At 36.8% G+C, this 26,142-nt stretch overlaps 2 protein-coding genes across 6 annotated transcripts in view; one reads left to right on the top strand and one right to left on the bottom strand.

Annotated features, from left to right (window-relative positions):
• Nucleotides 1–18: 18 nt before the first annotated feature.
• Nucleotides 19–7,462, bottom strand: GPATCH11 (G-patch domain containing 11). 2 transcript variants are annotated; one of them, XM_060692420.2, is made up of 9 exons: nt 7,349–7,462; nt 6,663–6,747; nt 5,045–5,271; nt 4,271–4,312; nt 4,066–4,186; nt 3,537–3,627; nt 2,026–2,133; nt 821–902; nt 19–332 (listed from the first exon to the last, which is right to left on the bottom strand). In XM_060692420.2, exons 2-9 carry the CDS (start codon nt 6,710–6,712, stop codon nt 277–279), a joined length of 777 nt encoding a protein of 258 aa, XP_060548403.1. In that variant the 5' UTR covers nt 6,713–6,747; nt 7,349–7,462; the 3' UTR covers nt 19–276. The 2 variants fall into 2 exon arrangements, with proteins under 2 accessions (XP_060548403.1, XP_060548404.1); XM_060692421.2 differs by having other exon boundaries at nt 7,239–7,395.
• Nucleotides 7,441–26,142, top strand: part of HEATR5B (HEAT repeat containing 5B) — a 50,999-nt gene continuing 32,297 nt past the window's right edge. For 2 of the 4 annotated variants that reach the window (XM_060692417.2, XM_060692416.2), the window contains exons 1-17: nt 7,441–7,597; nt 10,469–10,635; nt 12,127–12,338; nt 12,944–13,052; nt 14,160–14,309; nt 14,830–15,001; nt 15,274–15,431; nt 16,300–16,549; nt 17,131–17,286; nt 18,221–18,471; nt 19,248–19,359; nt 19,904–20,056; nt 21,311–21,410; nt 21,864–21,973; nt 22,386–22,549; nt 24,238–24,291; nt 25,023–25,198. In XM_060692417.2, the coding sequence (XP_060548400.2) occupies nt 7,459–7,597; nt 10,469–10,635; nt 12,127–12,338; nt 12,944–13,052; nt 14,160–14,309; nt 14,830–15,001; nt 15,274–15,431; nt 16,300–16,549; nt 17,131–17,286; nt 18,221–18,471; nt 19,248–19,359; nt 19,904–20,056; nt 21,311–21,410; nt 21,864–21,973; nt 22,386–22,549; nt 24,238–24,291; nt 25,023–25,198 (2,633 nt within the window). In that variant the 5' untranslated portion in view covers nt 7,441–7,458. The remainder of the gene's footprint in view (nt 7,598–10,468; nt 10,636–12,126; nt 12,339–12,943; nt 13,053–14,159; nt 14,310–14,829; nt 15,002–15,273; nt 15,432–16,299; nt 16,550–17,130; nt 17,287–18,220; nt 18,472–19,247; nt 19,360–19,903; nt 20,057–21,310; nt 21,411–21,863; nt 21,974–22,385; nt 22,550–24,237; nt 24,292–25,022; nt 25,199–26,142) is intronic. The other 2 variants (XM_087883035.1, XM_060692418.2) reach the window with 1 other exon arrangement.

Below are 26,142 nucleotides of genomic sequence, written 5' to 3'. Positions count from 1 at the left end.
GCATGCATTTATCCAATCTAGTCAATTATGTTAAATTTTAATTTTGTTTTTCAGAAGTAAACATAGGATTAAAAAATAATAATAAATAACTTGGAAAAATAACAAATTAGTTCCTATTCCAAAGAATTTTTAAATAAGAAAACCCATTTTATACCTAAACATAGAGCATTGAGAAACAACCAATTTGCTCAATGAAAATTATGGAACAGCATAGTTCACAGCTCTGCTCTTCATTGAAATTACAGAATTTTGCTATTGTTTTGAATTTTTATAGATTTATTCGTGATCTATATATGTGCTCCCAGGGCAATTTGAAGATAGATCTTCTTGATCTGCAAAATAAAAAAAAACAAAAACAAATTTGCAGAATTTATAAGCAAACATGCATCCAGTACTAGATTACAAGTTTGAAATGGAAAATTTTGTTTCAAACTCAAAGCAAATGGCGCATCTGAAATGTTGTGGGTTGCTGTATTCTGAATTTTATTTCAAGCACTGAATACTCTAAATGGGCAGTTCCGAGCTTGTTTCTTCTTTAAGTTGGCAAGTTTTATTCCAAGGTCAGAACAGCACACCTAGGTTTATTCTAACCTCAGAACAAAACTCTTAGGAGATTGTCAGTGTGACTGGCCATTTTTTGATATAAAAGATCCATGACTATAATAAAACAATCTGAACATCAAAACTTTCAAGGAAAACCCTATAAAATAAGTAATAAAAAAGCAATGCAATCAAAATAGATTATGAACAAATAAGCAAATTCTACCGAATTTGAATTGTTGTTTGATATTTTTTAAAATAAAAAACGATTTAGGTTTACCTTGGTAGGCTGTTCCGCACCAGATGCAATAGAGATACTCCTCTCTTAAATAAGTTGTTAAACTGATTAACTTTTCTGATTCCTGAAAAAGCACCAATAAATGTATCTTTAAATGCCATTGAATAGATCAAACAATCTGTGAAAGACATGTGTAGTTATTGATTTGGCATTGAAAGGTTACATTAAATAAATTAGAATGTTTAGCTTCAGCTTCTTTTGCTGCTCCTATTAAATGACTGTTTTAGAACTCTTAAGGTCTCTTGTTACTTCCTCATTATTTCTTCTTACTACTAAAAGTAAAACTGAAGTGGCTTTTATGCATCTTATTTATTGGTACATAAAACCATGCATGAAAGAATTGATCAATGAGGTCACTAAAAGTCAATAGATTTGATGGCACTTCATCAAAACATACATCATATATAATTTATATGCTATCAAGTCATTTTTGACTCCTAGTGACCACATAGATTTTCCCTCATAATGATCTATCCCAAACCTGGTCTTTCAGGTTTCTCAATGTGCCCCCATTGCCTGTAACTAAATCCATCCACCTTGCTGTTGGCCTTCCTCGTCTTTCCTTCCACCTTTCCCAGCATTAGAGCCTTTTCCAGGGAAGTAGGCCTTCATATAATCCCTGAAATAGAATCATTTGAGCTTGGTTCTTTATGGCTTGAGTGAGAACGATCGATTTGTTTCTTTTCTTGGCTATTCATAGTATTCTCAGGAGTCTTCTCCAACACCAAAGTTTAAAAGCGTAAATACCCTATACTATTTCTGAAATACCAGAGCTTACACTATTGTGACTCAGGAAACAGGACTACCAGCAGCAAAATGGGACACAGTTATAGTGGCAAAGGGTACACTGTGGGAAAATCTGAAGAACCAGGTTAGGGACAAACCATTATGAGGAAAATCTATCTATGTGGTCTCTAAGAGCAGAAACTGGCTTCATGGCACATCATAGATCGATCAATGTATATTGTGCTGATGCACACATACATGGATGCACTCAAGCTAAACCAAAGTCGATTAAGAGTGATGAGAACGCATGCATTTTGTTCAAGATTTATATTTACTGGCAGTAAATATTTATATTCATGTCTCACCTAGTTTGGTGATCACTATGGAGCATCGTAATATAAAGAATTACCAGCCAGTCCACCAAAGACAATTGCTAAAACAATATCTGAACATGTACTTACATTGAGTTCATCTTCCTTCTCCTCCTCCTCCTCTTCTTCTTCCTCATCTTTGTTTTCTTCAGTCTTTGGATTTAACCAGTACCAAACCTCTTTGGGGACTTCAAGGCCCTTAAATAAAAACATGGCAATAATTCATACTCTACATTAGGGGTGTCAAACTGGCGGCCTGCAGGCCGGATGGTTCATGCATAGGCCATGCCCACCCAGCTCCGTGAATGGGAAAATCGTGAAACATCACGTGATGGCAACATAAGCCACAAGTTTGACACCCATGCTCTACATTAGATTTTTTTTTTAGCTGCTGTAACCTTTGCCCAAATGGCAAAAAACTTATATTAAACACAAAGAGAAATTTTAAGAGACACTGCATATTAATAAAGCTCTCGATTTCTTAGACGTCATGACCTATTTTATATTATCGATCAGATTATTCTTTTGAAATGGACTTTTTGGTGATGAGGTGAGTTCTGCTTACATAGTATCACTGTGGCAGGTCTGCTTAGCTCCATAGTGTTTAAACTGTAGGGGATGTAGAATTCCATCCACAATGCTTTTTCACATATATATGAAACTGCTGGGTAAAGTAATTCAGAGATCTGAGGCAAACCTAACCATGTGAGGCCTACTTTACATCTTTATATATCAATTTCAATTTTAGATTACTATATAGGCTTACAACCATTCATTTAGTAATTATTCAAAGTTTGGCACTGAAGAAAATGACTTATGGCCAGTCCTTACACTTACAACTGTTGCAGCATCTCCGTGGTCATGTGATCAAAATTCAATTGCTGGGAAATCTGCAGGTATTTACAATGGTTGCAGTGTCCTCAGGTCATTGAATTACCATTTGCGACCTTTCCAGCTGGCTTCTGACAAGCCAAGTCAATGGGGGAAATTGGATTTGCTTAATTTATTTTTATTTTTATTTATTTTTATATGCCGCCCTTCTCCAGAGACTCAGGGCAGCTTACAATGCGTTAAGCAATAGCCTTCATACTTTTGTATATTTTATACAAAGTCAGCTTATTGCCCACACAAACAGGGTCCTCATTTTACCCACCTTAGAAAGGATGGAAGGCTGAGTCAACCTTGAGCCTGGTGAGATTTGAACTCGCAGTAATTGCAGGCAGCTGGATGTTAAATGCTGCCTTAGTAGGAGGCATTAGCCTCCTATGCCACTCAGGCTTAATGACTGTGTGATTCACTTAATGGCCATGGCAAAAAAAGTCATAAAATCAGGGGTATCTCATTTAATGACCACTTTGCTTAGCTACAAGAGTTCCAATCCCAATTAAGATTGCAAGTTGAGGACTACCTCTAATTCCAATGAAGGCTGTTCTACAAGCTTCAGTTGCTGCAAGTTGTCACTTCTCCATAAGTAACATATTACATTGCAGTACTAAAAAAACCTAAAGTACTAAAGTAGATAGATCAAGGCAGGGCATAAACTCTGATTTCCTAAGCCTCTACAGGCCAAAATCATAAATAAAGGTTTTATTTAAACTTACTTTCTGTGTATCTAATTGTTGGCAGGCTTTCTGACTTTTCTCGAGGTCCCGTTTTACTTGCAGTTGCTCCTGCTTGGTCTTCAATCTCATTCTTAATAAGACAATGACAAAACCACAATCAATAAATTTAATAGAAGACTGTATTTTTTTAAGAACATTTTTCCTGTTCCGGATATTAATAAACTCAATGTATGAGCTAAACAGAGTAGCTTCATCCTTAATATTGTGTTTTAAGACAGGAAAGAATCTGAGATCCTCCAGGAATAGCTGGAAGTCCCAGCATCTTTCCACAATGATCATGTTGGGTGGAGCTGCTGAGTGCTAAATTAGGCATACAGCAATCAGCATTAATTCTATAAAATTCCAGCAAGAGATTTTATCCAGCTTTATCTCATAGTGCCAGGATTTACACCAGGAACCTTCAACACACAAAATACATGCTGCCCAGGTGAAATACAGCTCTTGCCTAATTATGGCATTAGCAGTTAAGAGAAACTGTGAGAGGAATAACATAAATGGAGAACACTACTTGAAGAGGTCAGTTGTCTGCTTTTCCACTTGTTTTGTCACATGCATTTTTTTCCTGTAGTTTTCCAGCTTTTCCTCAGCTTTTCGTTTTTGTAATTCTTCATGGCCAAGCCCACTTCTTCCTGTCCCAAACACAAGCAGTTGTTTGACGGACTGAGCAATGCCATGTTTAAATGAAAGAAAAAAAGTTCAGATATTTCACAAACCTGTGGTAATATTCAGAGGAATGGGCTCAACTATCCCCTTTCCTGCAAAAGGAAAAAAATATATTTGCTTTTAGTAAAATAACAAAATAACAAGCTTCATCGTGCTTGCTATCTTTTATCTTTACCTTTTACCTTTTTTATTTTATTGTAATATCTTTGATTGCTGTGAGTGCATAGTCATTGAGAACTGGCTGGTATACAAGTTTAAAATATTAATAAGAATAGTATTTACTGTATTCCCTCCTATATGTATATTTTTTAATTTCTTAGATTTATACCCCGTTTTGTCTTCTATGAGCTCAACAATCTGTTCAATTGAAGCAGGTTAGCCTGCAAGACCATACTGGTTCTCTGGTCTTAAGGAACTCAGAAAGACACTCCACTCCTTTGAAATATTCCCAAGTCAGTCACTTCATGAATTCTATTTTTTTTCTCCAATGTATTAAAAGACAATGGCATAAATTAGAAGGTTGGCTTAGAATTGGAAAGAACTCAAGGCTCAAATCCCAACTCAGACAAAAAATTAATCTAGCAACTTCTGGAGTAGTCTAATTTATTTCATTGGGTTGTTGAAAAAGTAAAATTGGGAGCAAAGAGAGAGAACAAATGTGTTATGTTGAAGAAATGTAATAAGTAAATTGCTAGATGTCTCTGGCTCCCTTTTCCATTATTGTGCCAGCTTCAGATTTTGTACCAGCACAACTAGTTATGGGGTAGTAAAACCTGATTCATTAGCATAGTCACAGTTCAAAAATTGGATGTGGAAAAACTCACCACTTTTGCCAAGAGGCTGGCCACTTTTGTACCCCATCTTCTGGAGCATAGCAAAGCCTTTATTTTCATTCCCCAAAGCAACATTTAAAACCATTTCACGTTGCTCTTTTTCTTGTTCCTTGATGCTCTTTTGCCTACTTTTCTGGTTAGCTTCCTTTACTTTTTCCTCTTTTTTAAAAGTTTCCTTCACACGTCTCAACATTGGCATTCCTGGCCTGATGTCCTGGCTGAACAAAACAAATTTTAAAAAGTTACCTAAGTACAAGATGCTGTCCAAAAAAATAATTATCCTGCTTTTAGTATGTTTATAGTTATTTAAAACTTTCGGGGAGTTAGGGTTAGGATTACATAGGGCTGGAAAAGACCTTACAAGTCTTCTAGTTCTATCCCCTGCCCAAGGCAGGGGATCCTTATTCCATTCTGGACAAATGGTTGTCCAGTCTTTTCTTAAAAACCCCCAGCAACAAACCACCCACAACTCCAGAAGGCAAGCTGTTCCATTGACTAATTGTTCTCACTGTTAAGAAATTTCTCCTTAGCTCCAGATTAGGTCTCCCTCTGACAAGCTTCCATTCATTTTAAATCGATCCATTCTTCCTGATGACAGCTCTTCAAATATTGGAAGATAGCTATCATGTCACCTCCTAAACTTTCTTTTCATTAGGCTACAAATGAAGAGTAGCCTTATTTAGTACCCTTAGCCGTTCCTCATTGGAAATCTATATCCCATTTCAAGAAAAAACAACCACCCTGAAGTATTCAGCTAATGGTTGGAGACTTCAAAATGGAGTATAGAGTTCATACAGTGATATAGCAGCTTCCCTGGATTTACAAATTATGTAGCCTATTTTGTTTTGGGAAATCTCTAACTTTTGTAGATGTTCATACTGTATAATAGATTAACATACTTTAAGGATTATTTAGTATACATACATGCTGAATAATGAATTATATTAAAGGTAAAGGTTTCCCTCGCACGTATGTGCTAGTTATTCCCGATTCTAGGGGGTGGTGACTCTAGGGGGTGGTGCTCAAAGCCGAAAGGCCAGCACTGTCCGAAGACGTCTCCGTGGTCATGTGGCCGGCATGACTAAATGCCAAAGGCGCACAGAACACTATTACCTTTCCACCAAGGAGGTCCCTATTTTTCTATTTGCATTTTTTACATGCTTTTCAACTGCTAGATGGCAGAAGGTGGGACAAGTAATGGGAGCTCACCCCATTACGCGGTACTAGGGATTCGAACCATTGAACTGTCGACCTTTCGATCGACAAGCTGAGTGTCTTAGCCACTGAGCCGCCACGTCCTACTGAATTATATTAATAGTGATTAATAGTCTTACTGATTTTTCCTTCTTCCATTTTCTTTCGGAAAACAATAAAATATAAATATGCCATGGAAAAGTACTGGAATTTGAGTGCTAATTTAACTCTGTAAATTACATTCCTCAAAGCTGTTCTATGTGGGCAGAATTTTAAAGCAAAATGTATATTTGTAAAATTGTACCCAAATTTTTAATTGAGTATTGGATATTTGAAATTTCATAAAGCGGTTTAAGGTTCAGCATCCTTACTAGGCAAAGGCAAGCAGGATATGCTTAGAAAAACATCCACTTACTTAACATTAATAAAGGAATCAGACATATAATCCTCTTCTGCGTCATCCATGATTCATATCACTCTTCCACCTCCAACCTTGCTACCTATAAATACAGTTCATGATTATTTTAAAATACATCAAAAACACCTTTCTTTCTAGAGGAAAATTCCATACTTATTAGATAGATAGATAGATAGATAGATAGATAGATAGATAGATAAATAGAAAGAAAGAAAGAAAGAAAGAAAGAAAGAAAGAAAGAAAGAAAGAAGAAAGAAAGAAAGAAAGAAAGAATGAATTCTTTATTGGCCAAGTGTGATTGGACACACAAGGAATTTGTCTTGGTGCATACATTCTCAGTGTACATAAAAGAAAAGAAACGTAACATAAACAAACCCTGAATTTGATTTTTGTGTATGATTGTTCCCCAAAACCCTGATTTCTTAGCTAGCCAGAGCATCAGCATCAGCACAGGAGAAAGCCAAAGCAGGGCAATGATAGGATGTTGGTTTGTTGCTCTGTAAACTCCAAATTCAGGTCATACTCATTCGTGGAAACTCACTGGGTGAGGTTACTTTGCTTAATTCATCTTACCTTATCTAGATTGCTATTGTATGACAGATGTGATCTAGGACTGATCTAACCATCACGCAACCCCCGGCAGCAACACTCAACGTTTTCTCCTCTTACTGCTTATACCTTACCGATAACAAAAACGCAGCGCGCCGAAATTCTTCATTCCCCAATTCCTACGCCGCTGCACCGTTGCGCCTGCGCCTCGGTGGTGGCCTCACTTCCTGGGTCTCGAGAGCGCATGCGCAGAGAGAGAGAGAGAGAGAGAGAGAGAGAGGAGCCGGCGCTGCTTCAGCTGGTGGTGGGGAAGGGCCGGACCGGGGGCGTAAACTGCGGCGACCTTCGGGGCTCCGCTGGGTCGGTGGCCGCCGTTGCCTCAGGTGGGACGATCGCTCGGGAAAGGTTGGGCAGGGAGACGCGGAGTTTGCACTCGGTGGGGAAGAGTCTCGGTGGGGAAAGGGGTGGGAGGGCTGAAAAGACCGCAAGAAGGAAGCGGGAGCCTCTCCGGGTGGGAGCAGCTCCACCTCGGGCTCCCCATTGAGGCACCGCTCGCCGTCGTCCCTGTGGCTGGCTTTTCCCTGGATGGGTGGATGGATGGATGGATAGCAGGTGTGACAATGGCCCGGGAAGCTCGGACCTGCACTGTCCAACTGACAGCGGCTTCTTAAAGGTCCCTTTCCATCAATTACACTTTGGACCGCCATCACGGGGATTAATCTCCGATCTGGGTTGCAAAGCTCCGGAGACCGCTAGATGGCAGGGAAGAGGCGCAGTTTTTTCTGTGTGTCTCCTTAACTCCCCTTCAGGTTTTTTGGCAGTACAGAGCTGGTGACCCTAGGATGCAAAGGATATACCGGTAGATCTCGACTTATAATGGTTCGAATGGTTTAGCGACCATTCGAAGTTACAATGGCACTGAGAAAAAGTCACTTACCATGTTTCACACTTACGACCATTGCAGCCATCCCCACGGTCACGTGATTTACTTTCGGAGGCTTGACAGCTGGTTCATAGGGATGACAAGTCCCTATGACAAGTTGCAGTGTCCTGGGGGGGGGTGTCATGTGATGTCACCTTTTGTGACCTTCTGACAAAACAAAACAAAATCAGCAGGGAACTCAGATTGACTTAGCAATGGTATTACTAATTTGACAACGGCAGTGACTAGTTTAACAAATGTGACAAGGAAAAGTCGTAAAAATTCATTTTTACGGGACAAAATTCATTTAACCAATTTCTCACTTAGCAACATAAATTTTGGGCTCAATTGCGGTCGTAAATCGAGGAGTACATGTATTACATAGTTGCGTCCAGGGTGGGACCCCTATTGTAATAAGCCATGTTTGCATAATATGGTTACTTGTCTATACATCAGTGTTTCTCAACCTTGGTAGCTTGAAGATGGGTGGACTTCAACTCCCAGAATCCCCTAGCCAGCAGCGCTGGCTGGGGGATTCTGGGAGTTGAAGTCCACCCATCTTCAAGCTACCAAGGTTGAGAAACACTGCTATACATCAGGGCTGCATTTTTTTCTGGGGGTGCATGATGCATTGAACCATAAACTATTGTGTGGTTAGATAGAATTGCATCTGGCTGCTTGGTGTTTCAGTATGTCATATCAGCCCAGCCACTGTGTGAGGTAAAGAGACTCCAATATGGAACTATTTCACACATTATGCAACATCAAACCTGGGTTTCTGAGGTGCCTCTACTGCCAGTAAAAAGTCAGAGGAAATTCCAGCTCTTACTATTGGCTGGTTGTGTAACAGTTTCAGAAGACTCTGGATGAAACAAATTACCTCTTTATTGTTTGCTTCCCAGAGTCACATTTTGTGAGATGGATGGCTGTATGTATATTTATTAAATTTTTATGCCATCTATCTCCTCTCTAAGGTGACTGGGCAGTATAAGTATGATGAAATAAAATAATTATATCTGAATCTACAGCTTTCATTGCAACGTTTTAAATTGGTGCAAAGTTTTAAATTAAAAAGTTGTCTGAACAGATCCTATAGATTCAAAGGAAAGGTGTTCTTTGCCTGAATAATAATTCAATAATTCAGGCAAAATAATAATAACCCTGGCAATGAAAGCATATTTTATGATTCAACCATGAGTACCTCTATTCTCATTTGCCTATTAAATCTTAAAAAATATTCTATATCAAATTTGCATGTAATAAAGGAGTTCTTTCTTTAAGATATACTTGCTTGTTAGAATATTGTGGGTTTTTTTTCCCTGTTTTTATTTCACATTGATTTTTTCTTGTTAGTTTACACTGGGAATTGTAATACTTGAGTGTACATTATTTTTAAAAATATACTCATTTATAGGATCTGAATCTTTAAACAATATGCATTTCTGTAATTAAATAAAATACTACAGATTTCTAAAATTCATAGATAGGCCTAAGTGAAAATACTTTGAATTGGATTTTACACTTCTGTCCATACTCTTATGCCCCAAACAATTAGTTGCAATCATAGTGTGTATTTGATGTGGTTATTGAATTATCCTTTTTGGGGCAAAGATTGCACAATACAAGGAATTATGAATGAGCTAAATGGAATGAGTTCACACAACATCTAAGCCACAAAAACCTTAACCAAGTTGTCACTTGGTTGTAAATCATACAAACAGCCTCAAAATCATTTTGGACTCAAACAGTACCAAAATTTAATCAAATAAATATTTCTAAGATTTTAACTGATTTAATGAAATTTATACGATAACCAAATTATTTATACAATAATTTGGTTACCATATATGTGTACACCAGCACACATGAGTGCATGCACACATATCAGTCACATTATCATTGTTCATCCACTTTCTTTGATCGAGATTTTTAAAAATGTGTTCCTCGTAGCAGATATGTAGGTGACTGAATTAATAAAAGATGTTCTATAAAAATAATAGATTTATTTATTTATTTTATTATATTTCTATACCGCCCTTCTCCTGCAGGACTCAGGGCAGTGTACAGCCAGGATAATGCATATAAAATTTAAAAACATTTTAAAAAACAATTAAATAATTTTGGCCCGAATTTAAAACAACCCAATTAAAACCAAAATTCGATTAAAAACTAAGAGGGTGGGATCAAGCCAGCCCAGCTAGATGGAACAAGTGTGTCTTCAGGGCCCGACGAAAAGTCCGGAGGTAAACCAGTTCAAATGCATTTTAAGACTGTTTTAGGTGGGATATTTTAAATCTACTGTTTTTTGTTTTTCTATTTATTTATATAACAGGAAATAAGGGTAGTCACTGTACAAAAAGAATTTCACCAGCTATGGAACTTGCTCATAGTTTGTTATTAAATGAAGAGGCTTTGGCTCAGATCACTGAAGCAAAGCGGCCAGTTTTTATCTTTGAGTGGCTACGGTTTCTTGAGAAGGTGCTTGTAGCTGCTAACAAGGTATAATTTTATTTTTTATTATTAAATTTATTTGCTACCCATCTCACGATTTGACTTGATCTTTGATAATATATATTTTTTCAGCTCTTATGTTTGTATTAATGACTCTTCTGTAATATGACCAAAGTGACATGCCTGAAATATTTTGAACTGCCTAAATATTTGATTCTATTCTATAAAATTATTGGGCTGATTTTGTTGTTTATGATTTTGATAATGCACATAAACTCCATTTTCTATTCTGAGATTATTATGTTATGGGATTATTATACCGTGTGTGTGTGTGTGTAGGTATATATAAGGTGTTGTGGCCCGCCAGCTGCCAGCGGAGCTGACGACAGATTCAGATGATGACGAGGTTGGGGAGGAACTTGGGCCAGTTTTGGAGTCTGGAGAAGGCTCTGATGGATGCTCTGTGTTGGACGCAGAGATAGAGCCTGGGCCGCCTGACATTTCCCAGCCACCAGAGAGGCAACTGCCTTTGGAGGCTGAGATGAGTGAGATGAATGGAGGAAGAACAGCTGGGGCCTGTTCCAGATGCATGTATGTGCAGAACAGTTAGGAGAGGAGAACAACGGAGGACAAGGAGTCAACTCAGGAAGCAAAGCACATGTGGACGCTGAATGGCCCGCCTGGCTGGGGAATAAATAGAAGGAAAGGGGAGTGGTTGTCGTAGGAGACAACAGTTCGTATTTCTGAAGCTTTTGCTCATTGTGTTTCGTGCATCAAAGATTGCTAGCCGGATCTTAATTTGCAGCCTTTCGGCTAGGAGCTCACGGCCTCGCAGGAGGTTAAATGCAGGAGTTGCTGCATTTAACTCCTTGCAGGACACTTGCCTGGACTTTTTGGTGGGTGAATGCCATTAATTCACAAGAGGTAAATAAAGAGGGTTTTTTTGTGACAAGGAGTCTGTTTCTTGCTTCTGCTAAGGCTAGCTCAGAACGTAAGGTTGATTTAGCCTTCCATCCTTCTGAGATGGGTAAAATTAGGACCCAGATTATTGGGGGCAATATGCTGACTCTATAAACCGCTTAGAGAGGTTTATAAAGCACTGTGAAGCAGTATATTAAGTGCTATTGCTATTATTGGTCTATGATCTTTCCTTTGAAAGAAAGCTGGGATTGATATGAAGTTCTTAATATAATCTGATAATTCAAGTTTTTAGTTTAAATTAAACCATTAATTTGCAATGAAAGGCTTGTTAAATTATGCATTATAATTTCCTTTTTAACTGAATGGCATCAGTGTTTTGAAAAACACCAAAGGCATTTATGGAAATAAACGTGAGAATGAAGCAAGTATTTTTAGCTTTATTTAATGAATCCTCTAGACTAAATACATGATCATTGATTTTATGTTCATATTCAGACATTAAAAATAAACTTCCAGAAAACATCTGAAATAAACATTGATATGACATAACAAACTTATAATGAACTTCATTAATTTCATATAAACACTGAACAAGATTTGCATTTGTTTCATTAACAGACAGATGTAAAAGAAAAACAAAAAAAGCTTGTTGAACAGCTAACGGGACTTATTAGCAGTTCTCCTGGACCACCAACAAGGAAATTACTTGCTAAAAATCTTGCTGCTCTATACAGCATTGGGGATACTTTTACTATCTTCCAAACACTTGATAAGTGTAATGATATCATCAGGAGTAAAGATGATACTTCTGCCTATTTACCAACCAAACTGTAAGTAAATGTCACCTACCAGAAAAATTCCACAATCTCAGAAATACATTAGGGAATATATCCAATATGTAAAGTCAGATGAGACTATTTCATTTGATTATTTTGCGCATCCATATAAAATATTTTAAATATGCCAAATTGTTGGTAGAAGCATTTTATTTGAAGAAAAAATTGTTTAAAACCACAAGGCCAAAGTTAGGAAACTTTATGTCTGTTTCCTTGTTACCTCACTACTAATCTGTTCATCTGTAAAATCACTGCAGTATCCAGATTTTACATTCAGATTATTTGAATTTTAAAGTTTGCGAATTTTAAACTTTGCTTGAAAGTATATTGGCTTGATACTCCCTTTTAAAAGACAGATGGTTTTGAACTGAGTTTTATCTCCTGTGATTAAATAGACACATTTTAAGCAACAGTGGAGCAATGGTTTGCTATCATCATCTTCCAAATTATTTTTTTATTATTATTTCAAAGTTTATTCTGAAGACTTGGGATTTCCCGTTGGCCTCCCTTCCATGGTCTCACCTTAGAGTTTTTTGACATAATCTTTTAGTATAAAGTAATTAGAAATTATCTGATCAAAATTATTTTGATTTTTGTAGTACTGCAGTGGCATGTGTTGGAGCATTTTATGAGAAAATGGGAAGAATGCTGGGCAGTTCTTTTCCTGAAACAGTTAATAATCTCTTAAAATCTTTGAAAAGTGCTGAAGTAAGTAAAAGAAATGTTCACAGAATATTTGCATTTTTGCACTGTATTCATTTAATTAATTAAGAGTCTGATAATCCTAATGTACAACAAAAAATAATTTTGGACCATCTAGATAGAAACCAAATTCTTATGTCATAGATTTTTGTGGGCTTCAATGGGTTATGGTTCATGAAAGCTTATGGCATAATAAATTGGCCTGATGTTAAGATATCACCAAAATCTTTGTACTCATCAGGGTTGTAGTGAGGTGAAAATAGAAATGTGATTTAACATAGTTACTGCTTGAAATAAATGCTGCATTGAATCTTAGTGCTTTCTTCGTATTTCCATATTCAACTAATACATTTTCATGTAAAGCTAATCCACATTATTAAAAGGCAACCAACTAAACCTGCAGCTGAAGCACTGTTTGGTTAGATTCATCTGTTATCCATACAATGTACTATACCAAATAATTTATACTCTACAACTACAGGAAAGGAGTGGTTCTCATATATGTTGGAGAAGTTGTGTTTCCATCAGATTTTAAACTTGTGAGGTGAATAGGGATTACCTCCTCTATCAATTGCCCCTTATAGTTTCCTAGTTTAGTTTTGGGAAAAAAAATTAGAAGCAATTTCTTATTTTTTTTAAAAAAAGAAATGGCTGAAGGAATGATCATCTCACTTTTTTAATAAGCGTGAAATATGTCAAGTACTAAATAAAAGATTGTAATATAAGAATGAGTGTTGATTTATATGAGTTCTGTAAATTGTGATCTTGGAACAGAATTTTTCAGCATCATATTTAGAAATGAGGACCCAGTTTGTGGGGGCAATAAGCTGACTTTGTATAAATATACAAAAGTATGAAGGCTATTGCTTAACGCATTGTAAGCCGCCCTGAGTCTCCGGAGAAGGGCGGCATATAAATCAAATTAAAAAAAAAATAAGGATTATGATCTTCAAACTATATTAGAAAGAATATTTATTGTTGATGATGAGGAGTTCCATTTTTACATAGAGATGCAAGAATATTTTTTCATTACAACATATACTGTTTTTAAATGAATGAGAAGCATGGTTTTGATAAAAATACAATATGTTTATGTCTTCTGGTGATTTGCAGTCACAAGGACGGAGTGAAATATTAATGAGTTTACAAAAAGTCTTAAGTGGCTTGGGTAGTGCAGCAGCTTCTTGCCACCGTGATATTTATAAGAATGCCCGTTCTCTCCTGACAGACAGAGCTATGGCTGTGCGCTGCGCAGTAGCAAAGGTAAGCTTGCTTAATTGTTTAAATGGTAGAAACTTTACTGTATCATTCATAGTATTTTCTAGGTTATCTAATATTCTAAGTATGCTTTCTGTGTTGTACAGCTTGAAAGAGGCACTGCCCTTATAATTATACAGCTTTTTTTTTCTCTTACAATCACTGTAATAGATTCTTCTGGAAAGATAAAGTAATATGCTTGCAGTTTAGTTTTTATCACTTTCTGAAGGTGTGTAGCTTGCTGCAGAGCAATATTCACATTCACAGTCTTATTTCTGACAATAGGTGTTAAAGTTGAGATGCAAATCAAATATCCCAAAGGTGCTTTTTCAAAAGTCAACTGGACTTTCTTATTTTTTTTGTGTTTTTTTTGAAGACATTTCGCTTCTCATTCAAGAAGCTGTTCAGCAGTTACAATTTGTTTTTAAAAGGAAAAAGGATGGTAATTGTGATGGCTGAATTTGAAGAATCAATGGACAAAATTTCAAAAAGGGTTAACAGTTTTGGGATTTTTTTCCCCCGGCAGTGTCTACTAGAACTGCAAAATGAAGCTGTGTTTATGTGGACAACAGAATTAGAAAATGTAGCAACTCTATGTTTTAAGGCACTGGAGAATTCAAATTACGGTGTACGAGTTGCAGTATCCAAACTTCTGGGGACAGTTATGGCTACAGCACTGATACCAAAGCAAGCAGCAGGTATAATCCATTGAGTTATTCATATCATTATTATATTGTTTTTCAGCAATAGACACATGGATAAGCTTAATGTGTTTACTATTAACTGTAAACAATGATAAAAACCACATATTTTCACAGTTTTTAATTTTGTGAAAATTTTGTATTAATTTCATGTCTGTAAAGACATTGGTATCTTTAACATGACATAGTACTTACCAAAATCTCAAAAGTACAATGAGAACTGATTGAGAATATTCCGTTGAATAAAATTTTCTCTTTATTTGTTTAAGTGATGCGCCAGAATGTGAAGAAAGCAACATTAGAAGAGGTTTTAGAACTCATGGCCACTGGTTTTTTGCGAGGAGGATCTGGATTCTTAAAAAGTGGTGGAGAGATGTTAAAAGTAGGAGGATCTGTTAATCGAGAAGTACGAGTTGGGGTTACTCAGGTATGTTTATTTTAAAATGCTTTAAAAGTATTTTCACAATCAGGGAAACAAAAAAATCCTCAGTTGCATAGAACTAGTTAGAAACTAGTTCTGTATATACTAATGAGCATATAATGATTGCTTTTCATTATTTTTCAATTATATTCTTACAGTTCCAGCCAAATAAGTATATAATAAGATTCGAAGAAGTGTGCAGGTATGCCCACTGGGCATTTGGCAGTTTCTTGAAAAGTGAAGTGATAGAGTTCTTTTGAAATGTGGAGCCTTTTCACCAGCAGTAACAAGTGGCAGTGAATAAAATTTATTTACTCATTTGTTTATGCTAAAGAATAAAAATCCTACATGGAATGCTGCAGGTATAGGCAAGAATAACATTCTTCAGGTCCTAATTATAATATGCTATACAATGGAGTAGATTAAATTCGGTAGATAAATGGAGATGCTTATTAAATTCCTAAGAGAAAAGCCTTTGCTCAAATTCTTGACAGTTCTCTTCAAGAAACTTGTAGCACTTTTGGGGGCTTCCAACAACCTTGAGACCATATATTATGAGATTGTCATATATAGCATCACAATATTATCATTATTATGACATTAAAGAGCTATAACTATGATGAGAACTGGTTATAGAGATTATAACCAGTTTTCATTATAGATGAGGTGTTACTGAGCTTGATAAACCTATGTGATTGTAATATTAGAGGGCGCCTGCTCTGGTATTTTCACTTCTGAAACAAAACTATATATAGTTTTAAGGGGCGGGATAGGGGATATTGGAGAATTGAAGGTAAAAGGTGTAAATAGAATTTTAAATTCAGAGTACAAATCCCACATACCTCAAGTAACTTAATAATTTTGAATTTTTCAGGCCTATGTTGTCTTTGTCACAACCCTAGGAGGTCAGTGGCTAGAACGTAATTTTGCAACTTTCCTGTCACATGTGCTGGATTTGGTTTCTCATCCTCGTGCAACTCAAACTCATGTAGAAGCTGTCTACTCTCGGAGATGTGTCTCTTTTATCCTCAGAGCGACAGTAGGAAGTTTATTGGGAGAGAAGGCACAGATTGCTGCTGCTAAAGATATTTGTCAGGCTATTGATAAACAGATGAAGGCAGTAGGTAAGAGGGAAAATATTAGTGCATGCCTGTATTGTTTTTATTATCGCTGTCCAATCTTTTCAATTCTAGGATAAGGAAGTGCTAGTTTTCAAATTTATTGAGTTAGATCTGTATGACGCTGAATTATGTGGTTATGAATTAAATGAGATCCTTTGCAGCAATTGTGTGAATAAAGAGTGTGAAAATATAATGCAGTACTGGTAGCCCTTGATTTATGACCGGTTACGGGGGAATTGTCCAAAGGCTACTTATGACTCAGTCCCAAAGTTAAGGCCATTACAGCAACCCCATGGTTGTTCACCCTTACAATTGACTGCAGGGACGTTGTAGCTCCCCACTACCTATGTTTTCCCCATCCCACACCACCGTGCTCCGCATCCTCTTCTTCACCCTGTGTCATCCATCTCATACTTACATTTTGAAGATCTCTGGAACTTGGCTTAGGGAAGGATAGGCCATCCACTTACTGGGTTTCTTTCTCATGCACTCCAAAATATGTTTTTGGAACCTACTCCAAAGCAGTATGTTTTAAGTGTAACAGAATGCTGGATTATTCACCATTTTCCAATTTACTTTGACAGAAACAGTTGTGAATGATGCTAATATTGAAAACAAATCAGGAGCAGCAGAAGTTGCCGCAAGTCAACATGTAATGGTTTGTGCTCTTCAAGAACTAGGAAGTTTAGTTCAAAGCCTGAATGCCACTGCATCACCACTTATACAGGAACCTTCTATAGGTAAATCATTCAGATTGCCATGCTAGGCACTCTTAAGAATAATTAGTAAAGTTATTTATTTATTTTTATCGTTTCATTATGCGTGTAATGCAATACCAATTTAAATATAAACTTAAGTACCAGTGAAAAGAGATGTTTTTGGCTTCTCTAGTTTTCATCCCAGTGATTGGAAGTTTAGTTGATTAAATGGATAGAATGTAATTTTGTTCGTTTTGTTTACTTAAAGTTCAGTTTCCCACCTTTTTAAGGCATCAGGGCAGTTAATAATGTGAAAGTGAAATAATAGATACAGATTTAAGAATGTAATATGCAGTCAAAATTATAAAATTATAAAATATTGATTTTATTGATGCTATTTGTTTTATCTATCAGCATAATCAAAAACATGAAGCATAAGCATAAAGCATAAAGATGAAAATATAAATCATAAGAGAGACTTGGGATTTGGTGTGGTTTTGTGGTTTTTACTCTCAGCCATTTAATTGGGTTTTTTTTTTTAAAGTATTGTATGTTCTATTTTCTGCTTTGTTCAATGTCCAGAGTTGCTATGGTGGGAAGGGCAGCTATAGAAATCTAGATAATACATAGTACATATATTGATTAGAAATCTGTGTAGTGTGTTAAAATCGTTACCTACAGAAAAAGAAAAATTAACATGCTAATGAATTGGCAAGGCAGATAAAGCCTATTTTCCAGAATAGACTATAGCCATTGAATCTGAATTTGGCTTTAAAAGAGTGCTTTGTGTTAGGAATACTTCTTCTGTTTTTAAGACTTAAAAAAAAGTAAAACATCAAAAATAGATAGCCTTGTATCTTTTGCTACTCAATCTGAAAGAGTTACATCATTTCAACTCCTTTCTTTTTCCAAATCTACTACAAATAAATGCATTGGTGGTTTCCTCAAAATATTTCCTTCTCTGGTTTGTTTTCAGGATTGCTTGAGACTGTTACTTCAGTTCTTCTCCATCCTAGTATGGCTGCTCGACTTGCTGCTGCATGGTGTTTGCGCTGTGTGGCTGTCGCTTTGCCTTTCCAGTTGACTCCATTATTGGACCGGTGCGCAGAAAGGCTTAACAACCTGAAGACTTCCCCAGAAGCTGTTAGTGGGTACAGTTTCGCAATGGCTGCTTTGTTAGGTGGAGTTCATCAATGTTCTCTAGGTATCCCTCATGCCAAAGGAAAGGTGAGATTATTAATACTTGCATTTCTGGCATTGTTTTGTTTATGCTGGGGTAGAGAAGGAGGCTGTCACAAAATAACGTGAACTATTTAATGGTATATTCAAAAAAAAAAGCTGCATTCAAAGATTTGCCTTGCTGAATGTTCGTTTTCCAGTTATATTCAAGGTTTAAAGCAGGTGTGAAATTCAGCAGGTTCTGGAGAACCGGTAGCAGAAATTTTGAGTAGTTCAGAGAACTGGCAAATACCAGTTGTAAACACTGTTATGCTCCAAAACTAGGAAGCATCAGTTTTGAAATTATGATTGTTCCTTCCTATTTATAAGATACTAAAATGGTTCTTTTTAATCTGACTTCTTAAATTGCTCTAGGTGTTATATACACTCACGGTCATTTTTATTACATAATAGTGCTTATTCCTGGGTAAATATGTTTATCATCACAACAATAGAAGCAAATTTCATTTTATGTTGAAGCACTTCCTCCTTTTTGCTCTTCTTTTTAAGGCGTTTCTCTTATCTCCACATTCCACATCTTGGTTTGTTTTCTTTAGTAATCTTTTTGTTTGCCTACCCCAAGTCTCAACCAACCACTACTAAGTTTTTCAACCCCTTCTTTTGTTTGACTTCTTCATTTTACTGTTTAAAGGAAAAATAACTTGGACAACAATGAACGTAATATTAAATAAAGTTTTTATTTTCTATCCTGTGTTAATGTTAAGTTGTGAGTTTATTAAGTTGCTTTCTAATTCACTTCTAAATTAATTTCCCCTTTATTTTAGATGGTTGTTAGCATTGCTGAGGATCTCTTGCGGACTGCTGCGCAAAATAGCAGGCTGTCCTTACAGCGAACCCAGGCTGGGTGGCTTTTGCTGGGGGCTCTAATGACTTTAGGTGTGTATACACACATTCCTTTATTTTAGCTGTCTGACTTGCATTTAGCAGCAAGATTGTTGATATTTCCCTAATACTAGACCTTACCAGGTTCTGCTTTTGCTACCAAAATCCAGATTATTTTGAAAGTGCAATTGCCTTGCTAGAATACTTTTGTTATGAAGTAAAAGTCTAGGTAGAAATATACTCTGATCAGTAGTTAGGAATATTAAATTGTAATTAGCATATTGAATAGTAACAGAATATTAAAATTAGTTGATTTGAATCTTTTAATGTTACTAATAAGTATATTTATAAAGGTACAAATATTTCTTAAACTTACAGTCAATTATAATTGATGTAAGATTAATAACCTTACTCAGCAAGTTATTTATTTTAATGGATAATTCTATTTTAATTAAAAATTTGTCGAAGTGGCATATAAAATATAAAGTCAGTTTTTGAAAATGTCGTCTACAGATAGCATTGATGCCTGTTTAGAATTCTTTGGCTTTATCTTTCATGAAGACTTATTAAGCTCCAGTATAATTTGTGTTACTGGTAGGTCCTTCAGTTGTCCGTTACCATCTTCCTAAAATGTTGTTACTGTGGCGAAATGTGTTTCCCCGTTCGCTAAAGGAATTAGAAGCTGAAAAAGCTCGTGGAGATTCCTTTACATGGCAAGTAACCCTGGAAGGACGTGCAGGAGCTCTCTGTGGTATGAATCTCAAACATACAGTAACCTTGTCAATACTATTTCAGCCAGCCTAATTCCATATTTTATGAATAAAGTAATCGGCTAGAATCAAAAGGACTAAAACGTCTATTCTGAGTAATCTTTAGATGTTGACTCCTTGTGACAAAGTGGAGGAAAAACTGGTACATATGCTGTGAGCATTGAAATGAAAAATATTAAGACTATATTTGGACAACATGCAGCCAGATTGTATTTCATCATATCCATATTTGGAATATGCTGGTATATGAATATGGATAGAAATAGGATAGGACAGTGGTGGCTAACCTTTTTGCCATCGCGTGCCAAAAGCTGGGGGAGTGCGGGGTGATGGTGTGTGCGCGTGCCCACACCCATAATTTTATGCGCCCTGCCCCCCCATGCATCGCAAGCGACCCCCCCCTGCTCCCCCGCTTTTGGCATGTGATGGCCCGGTAGGCCCGTTTTTTGCCCTCCCCAGGCTCCAGAGGCTTTCTAGTAGCCTGGGAAGGGCAAAAACAGCCTTCCCCACCCCCCCGGAGGCCCTCCAGAGGCCGGAAACAGCCGACTTCTGATGGGCCCAGAAGGCCCAAAAATCAGCTGGCCAGCACGCGCATGCATGCTGGAGCTCAGCTAGGGCAATACTCGCGTGCCTACCAATATGGCTCCGCGTGCCACCTGTGTCACGCGTGCCATAGGTTCACCATCACGAGGATAGGATGTTCTTAATTTTTTAAACAGGATGCAAATATTATTGAATTAAACACTATATTTGTTAGATCACTATATTATGTATGTGTGTTTGTGGATAGCCAGTTTATCTTTTCTTTTTTTAATGGAAAGTTGTAGTTTGAGGAGAGAGCCCTGTATCTGAGAGAGAGAGAAAGAGAGAATGGCATAGCAATAGCATTTATATACTGCTTTATAGTGCTTTACTGCCCTCTAAGTGGTTTACAGAATCAGCATATTGCCTCAAACTATCTAGGTCCTCATTTTACTGACCTCGGAAGGATGGAAGGCTTGAGTCAACATTGAACTGCTCAGAATCAAACTCTTGGCAGTGGAATGCAGCGTTAGCCTGCAACACTGCATTCTAACCACTGTGCTACCATGGCTCCATATGTCCTTTCTTGTCCTCAGTAATTTTATTTTGAACATATGTCAGTTCAACTGTTAATTGTGTTATGTATTTGATAGATACTTAAATTATACTGATTTTTTAAAGCTAGCATTTCTACTATTTTTTGTTGTTGCTAGCTATGAGGAGTTTTGTTGCCCATTGTCCTGAACTTCTAACAGAAGATGTAATTCGAAAATTGATGACACCTATTGAATGTGCTATGACAATGATGTCTCAGTAAGTATGTTTCTTAGAAATTGAAATGAGCTTTCTTTTAAAATTGGTTTGTCTCCTAATCACTAATGGAACACAATCTGTGATCTGTGCTCTTATTGCAACCGCTAATCAACCTCTCTCCTCCTCTGTTAATCTTTTTTATATTTTCCCTCCCCAGATGGATATGTGTATGTGGATGGCTAAATTGTAATAAATTCATGTGAAAGAGAGTTCAGATGTGTATGGGTGATGAACTTAGAGTAAGTTCATTAATACCCTACATTCTCTCTCCAACTTTCCCTTCCTCTGTAATTTCAAAGAGCAAAATAACATGTTCCCCTTTTGGCACCCCATCTTCCAAAATTTATAGGGGAAAAGGTGGTTTTATTCCCAGTATTCTGTATCTACAGTATAAATTAAATAGCTTTTTAATGTAATAGTAACTTTCATGGTTTGTTTTTGTTAACATGATAGCATTCCTTCTGTAATTAAAACCCATGGAGCACACCTGAAGGCAAGCGCAGCAATGGTTCGATTAAGGCTTTATGACATTTTGGCTTTGTTACCACCAAAAACATATGAAGGTAAAATTAATTTCTTTTCACTATTTCTCCTATTCTTAAAAAATACCACTTTAATATGAAGTAGAAACTTTGTAAAGATGTTATTTCTCTATTTTTTAAATGACAGAAAGTTCAGCAGGAGAACTCTGGGCTCCCATATACTCACTTTCATACATAATAGCACTGCCATCAAATAACATTTCCTGCAACTATCCAAGAGCTGTGTTTAAATAATGACCTTGTAATCATACAAATATTATGGGGGAATTGCTCATCATACAAAGCTTCTGTAATACAGTATTTTGCCATGGGATTTAACATGATCAGAATATTATTATCTCTGGTTTTCCAGTTTTAAAACTAGGCTGAATCATATGGTATGTGTTGTTTAACAGCCTATGTAAAAAAACTGTATTTTATTGTTTTGCTCTAGGTTCTTTTAATCCACTTCTTCGGGAGCTGGTGGCGGAATTTACTTTGACAGACAATTCTGCTAATACAACGACCTCCCTGCTTAGATCACTTTGCCACTATGATGACAGCGTCCTTCTTGGCTCCTGGCTGCAAGAAACAGACCATAAATCAATTGAAGATCAGGTATCAAGTCTTGTTTTACAATTTTTCCCAAGTGTCAATTGTTTTTTAATTACACACTTGTTATGTGTGTAACAAATAAATTACACATTTCAGTTATTTGACACCGAAATGGAGCCACCCCAAAATAAAACGGGTTCTGCATTTGATCCTTCCAGACTTGACCCATCAGTATAGTTAAGAATATGAAAGAAATGAAATATTTTTTGAGACCCCTGATGCTACTGAGCACAGTTCTCCATAGCTCTGGCTAATATGGGAATATGCAATAAAGCAATATTTGGAGAGCCATAGGCCCCCGTGGCTGATATAGACATATTTACCCCAATTAATGTAATTAATAGTTTCATAGCAGATATACAACTTCCCTAAATCTTGGGTTTCCCCATTTATTTCACCATGCAGCTTTCACTTCTGCTTTGCGGAATAAAGACTAGTATATTAGAGGATGTCTTGGAGAAAATTATATTGTTATTAATGTTTGAGAAAAATCCATGCTTTTGAAGTGTTGGCAGCTCCTCATTCTTTTGATGTTGCCTGCAAAAATACCTTCTTATAAAGTATAGAGATTGCCATTGAGAGAGGTCCTTAGAGAGGCAGCAATTGGACATAGCATATACAATATAATTCTCAATATCACTAAAATCTACTGCTTCAGGTTCCTTACCACAGTATTTTTAGTAGGAGCTGAAATACAGTGCAACACTAGGTTTGCAATCTATTAACGCAACATATAAGAAATTGGAAATTATTTCTAGCAAGTTGTCTTGGAATGTATAGGAATATTTGTCTGACCCTAATGCATATTGTATATTGGACAGAAGTGGAGAAGGTTGTAGTAAGAATACAAAGTTGCACCTTCTATAGTTATTAGATGCTGTGCTGCTTTAGTTTTTACATATTCTTTTGTGACGTATACTTCCATTTCATATTCTCGAAAGCCAGTTTGGTCTAGTGGTTAAGACACCAGGCTAGAAAGCAGAAGGCCATGAGTTCTAATCCCATTTTAGGCATGAAAGCCAGGTGAGTGACCTTAGGCCAGTCACTCTCTCAGCCAACCCACCTCACAGGTTGTTGTTGAGGGAAAAATAGGAGGAGGATGGTGGGTTGGATATGTTCACTACCTTACATTATTTTTTTAATTTGATTTATATGCCGCCCTTCTCCGGAGACTCAGGGCGGCTTACAATTTGTAAAAATAATCAAGGCAGGATACAAACAAACAAATAAATATTCCAGATAGAAACTTTGGATGAAAATGTATATTATGTAGTTATCTTTTCATACTACCTTTTCATAGTAGTAACTCAGGAATTTCATGCAATATTGATAATTATCTGATTTGAATCCATTTCACTGAATAATGCAGCTTATGAGAAGGTCTTCACTTTGCTTGAGTTGAAGAGCCTACCAATAACATAGACTTTCTCTATTACATGGAAGGAAACCCCAGATGCGCATGTGCAAGATAAATGGTACTTGGCTGAGCAATAGTATTTGCAAGAGAGAGGTGGAGTCTTTCTTGGTAGGCCATAGATTAAGGATGAGGCAGGAATGTGCTACAGCTGCCAAAATAGACAATGCAGTTTACGGCTGTATCAACAGAGGCATAATGGGAATTTATAGTACTGCTCTTTGGTGCACTGATCAGACAACATCTGACATTCTCTGCCCTATTCTGGTCACCACAGTACAAAAAGGATGCTGAGGAATTGGAAAGAGTGCAGAGAAGAACAACAAAGATGGTAAGGAACTTGTAGGCTAAATCCTATGAAGAAACTTGGTCTGTTTATCTTAAACAAGAGAAGGATAATGTGAGACAGGATAGCAGTCTTCCAATACATGAAGGGATGTCACAGGGAAGAGGCAGTAGATTTATTCTTCCCATTACTTAAGCATAAGACAAGAACTGGTGGATAGAAGCTTTACAATGAGATATCTAAACTTGAACTAAGAAGGAATTCCCTGACTGTGAGAGCCATTAAACAATGGAACCGCCTGACTCCTGAAGTTGTGGATGCTCCATCACTGGAGGTTTTCAAGAAAAGGCTAGACATCTATTGGTTCAGAATTGGTATCAAGATTCCTGTATTGGGTAGGGCAGGGGTGGGCAACTGTGGCCCTTTTACAACCTGTGGACTTCAACTCCCAGAATTCCTGAGACAGCCAAGCTCTCAGGAATTCTGGGAGTTGAAGTCCACAGGTTGTAAAAGGGCCACAGTTGCCCACCCCTGGGGTAGGGGATTGGATTAAAAGAACTCCAAGGTCCCTATCAACACTTGATTCTTTGATAATGAAAAATGATAATGAACAGTAGATAGACTTATCTGGGGATATAATTGTTCTGTAAAAACTGAAGATACATTACATAGGCCCCATAGAGTACTCTTTTAACCAGGACATTTTTTAGCTGAGATGAAATATTATGGGATAAAAGATACGTGTCTCTGATTTCAAATGTTCTGATGCTTTACAGCTGCAACCCAACAGTGCCTCAGGTAGTGGTGCCCTAGAACATGATCCCTCTTCCATTTACTTGCGCATCCCAGCTGGAGAAGCAGTGCCAGGCCCTCTTCCTTTGGGAGTATCAGTCATTGATGCCTCAGTGGCTCTCTTTGGAGTTGTTTTCCCTCATGTGTCCTTCAAACACAGGTTTGTTACACTTCTAATGCTTACATATCTAACACTTCTATACCTCATTAAGGTGTTATTTTATGCAGCGATGTCAAAATGAGGATCATTAAGTTATCCTTTTTCCATTTTTGTAATTTTTCAAATGTTACAACTTATCTTTTGGAAAAAGCTAGTTCCTTGAACATTATTTTCAAGACTTTTTGATTAGCATACTAGTTAACTATTTAAATGTGATAAAATGGCTATAGTTAGCAGGAGTAGGATCCTATTTGACATTCAAAGATAATTTTTATCTAGAAGTTCTCTGATGTTATCTTCTAATGCAGCTGTTGGTTCCAACATGTTATCAGTGTGTCTTATTTCCTCAAAAGCGGCTAAAGCACTTCTTCCTAACCTGATGCCCTCCAGATGTATTAGGACTGTAATATCCAGAACTGCTAGCCAGCATGACTTAAAGATCATACTGATGAAGAATAATTTGGATGCTTCTAATTATGGAAGGCAACTGGAAATCTAAGAGAATTTGGGGAACTGTAGGGGATGGTGATGGAGTTGGGTGAGGAGAAAGACAGCTAAAGTTAGATAGAAGAAGAAGAGATCACTAGTATAGTTAAAAGACAAGAGAAACACTGGTATCCTTTATGAGGATGATAATGAAGCACTATAATGAAGCACTCAGGAGACATTTATTGGTAAAATTAAGGAGAAACAACTTTTTTCCCTATCCTTGTTGTACAATGGATGCGCTTTTAGTGACTCATAAGGTTGCTCTGAATAAATGAAAGACAAAATATTCTCACCACCACCCACACACTTAAGATACCACGCTACGGGGGAAACGAATTAATTAAATGATAATTTCAGTGCAAGAACTACTTTAAGTTGTTCAAGAATAAGTTTAAGTATATTCGTTTATTTCCAAGAAACTTAAAAGTGATTATGCCATTTTGGATTAAATAAAA

The sequence above is a fragment of the Pantherophis guttatus genome, chromosome 1 (genome assembly GCF_059756535.1).
Source record: "Pantherophis guttatus breed Tessera chromosome 1, ASM5975653v1, whole genome shotgun sequence".
In the NCBI taxonomy this organism is placed as follows: domain Eukaryota; kingdom Metazoa; phylum Chordata; class Lepidosauria; order Squamata; family Colubridae; genus Pantherophis; species Pantherophis guttatus.
This window is presented reverse-complemented; position numbering and strand designations above follow the sequence as displayed.

What these genes read in the sequence shown, in the direction of transcription:
- GPATCH11 (XM_060692420.2), bottom strand. Translation starts at nt 6,712, where the DNA reads ATGGATGACGCAGAAGAGGATTATATGTCTGATTCCTTTATTAATGTT. An exon ending in GATTCCTTTATTAATGTTAA is followed by an intron (nt 5,272 to 6,662) that starts GTAAGTGGATGT and finishes TGTTTTGTTCAG; the next exon opens with CCAGGACATCAGGCCAGGAA. An exon ending in CAGACAACTGACCTCTTCAA is followed by an intron (nt 3,628 to 4,065) that starts GTAGTGTTCTCC and finishes TGTCTTATTAAG; the next exon opens with AATGAGATTGAAGACCAAGC.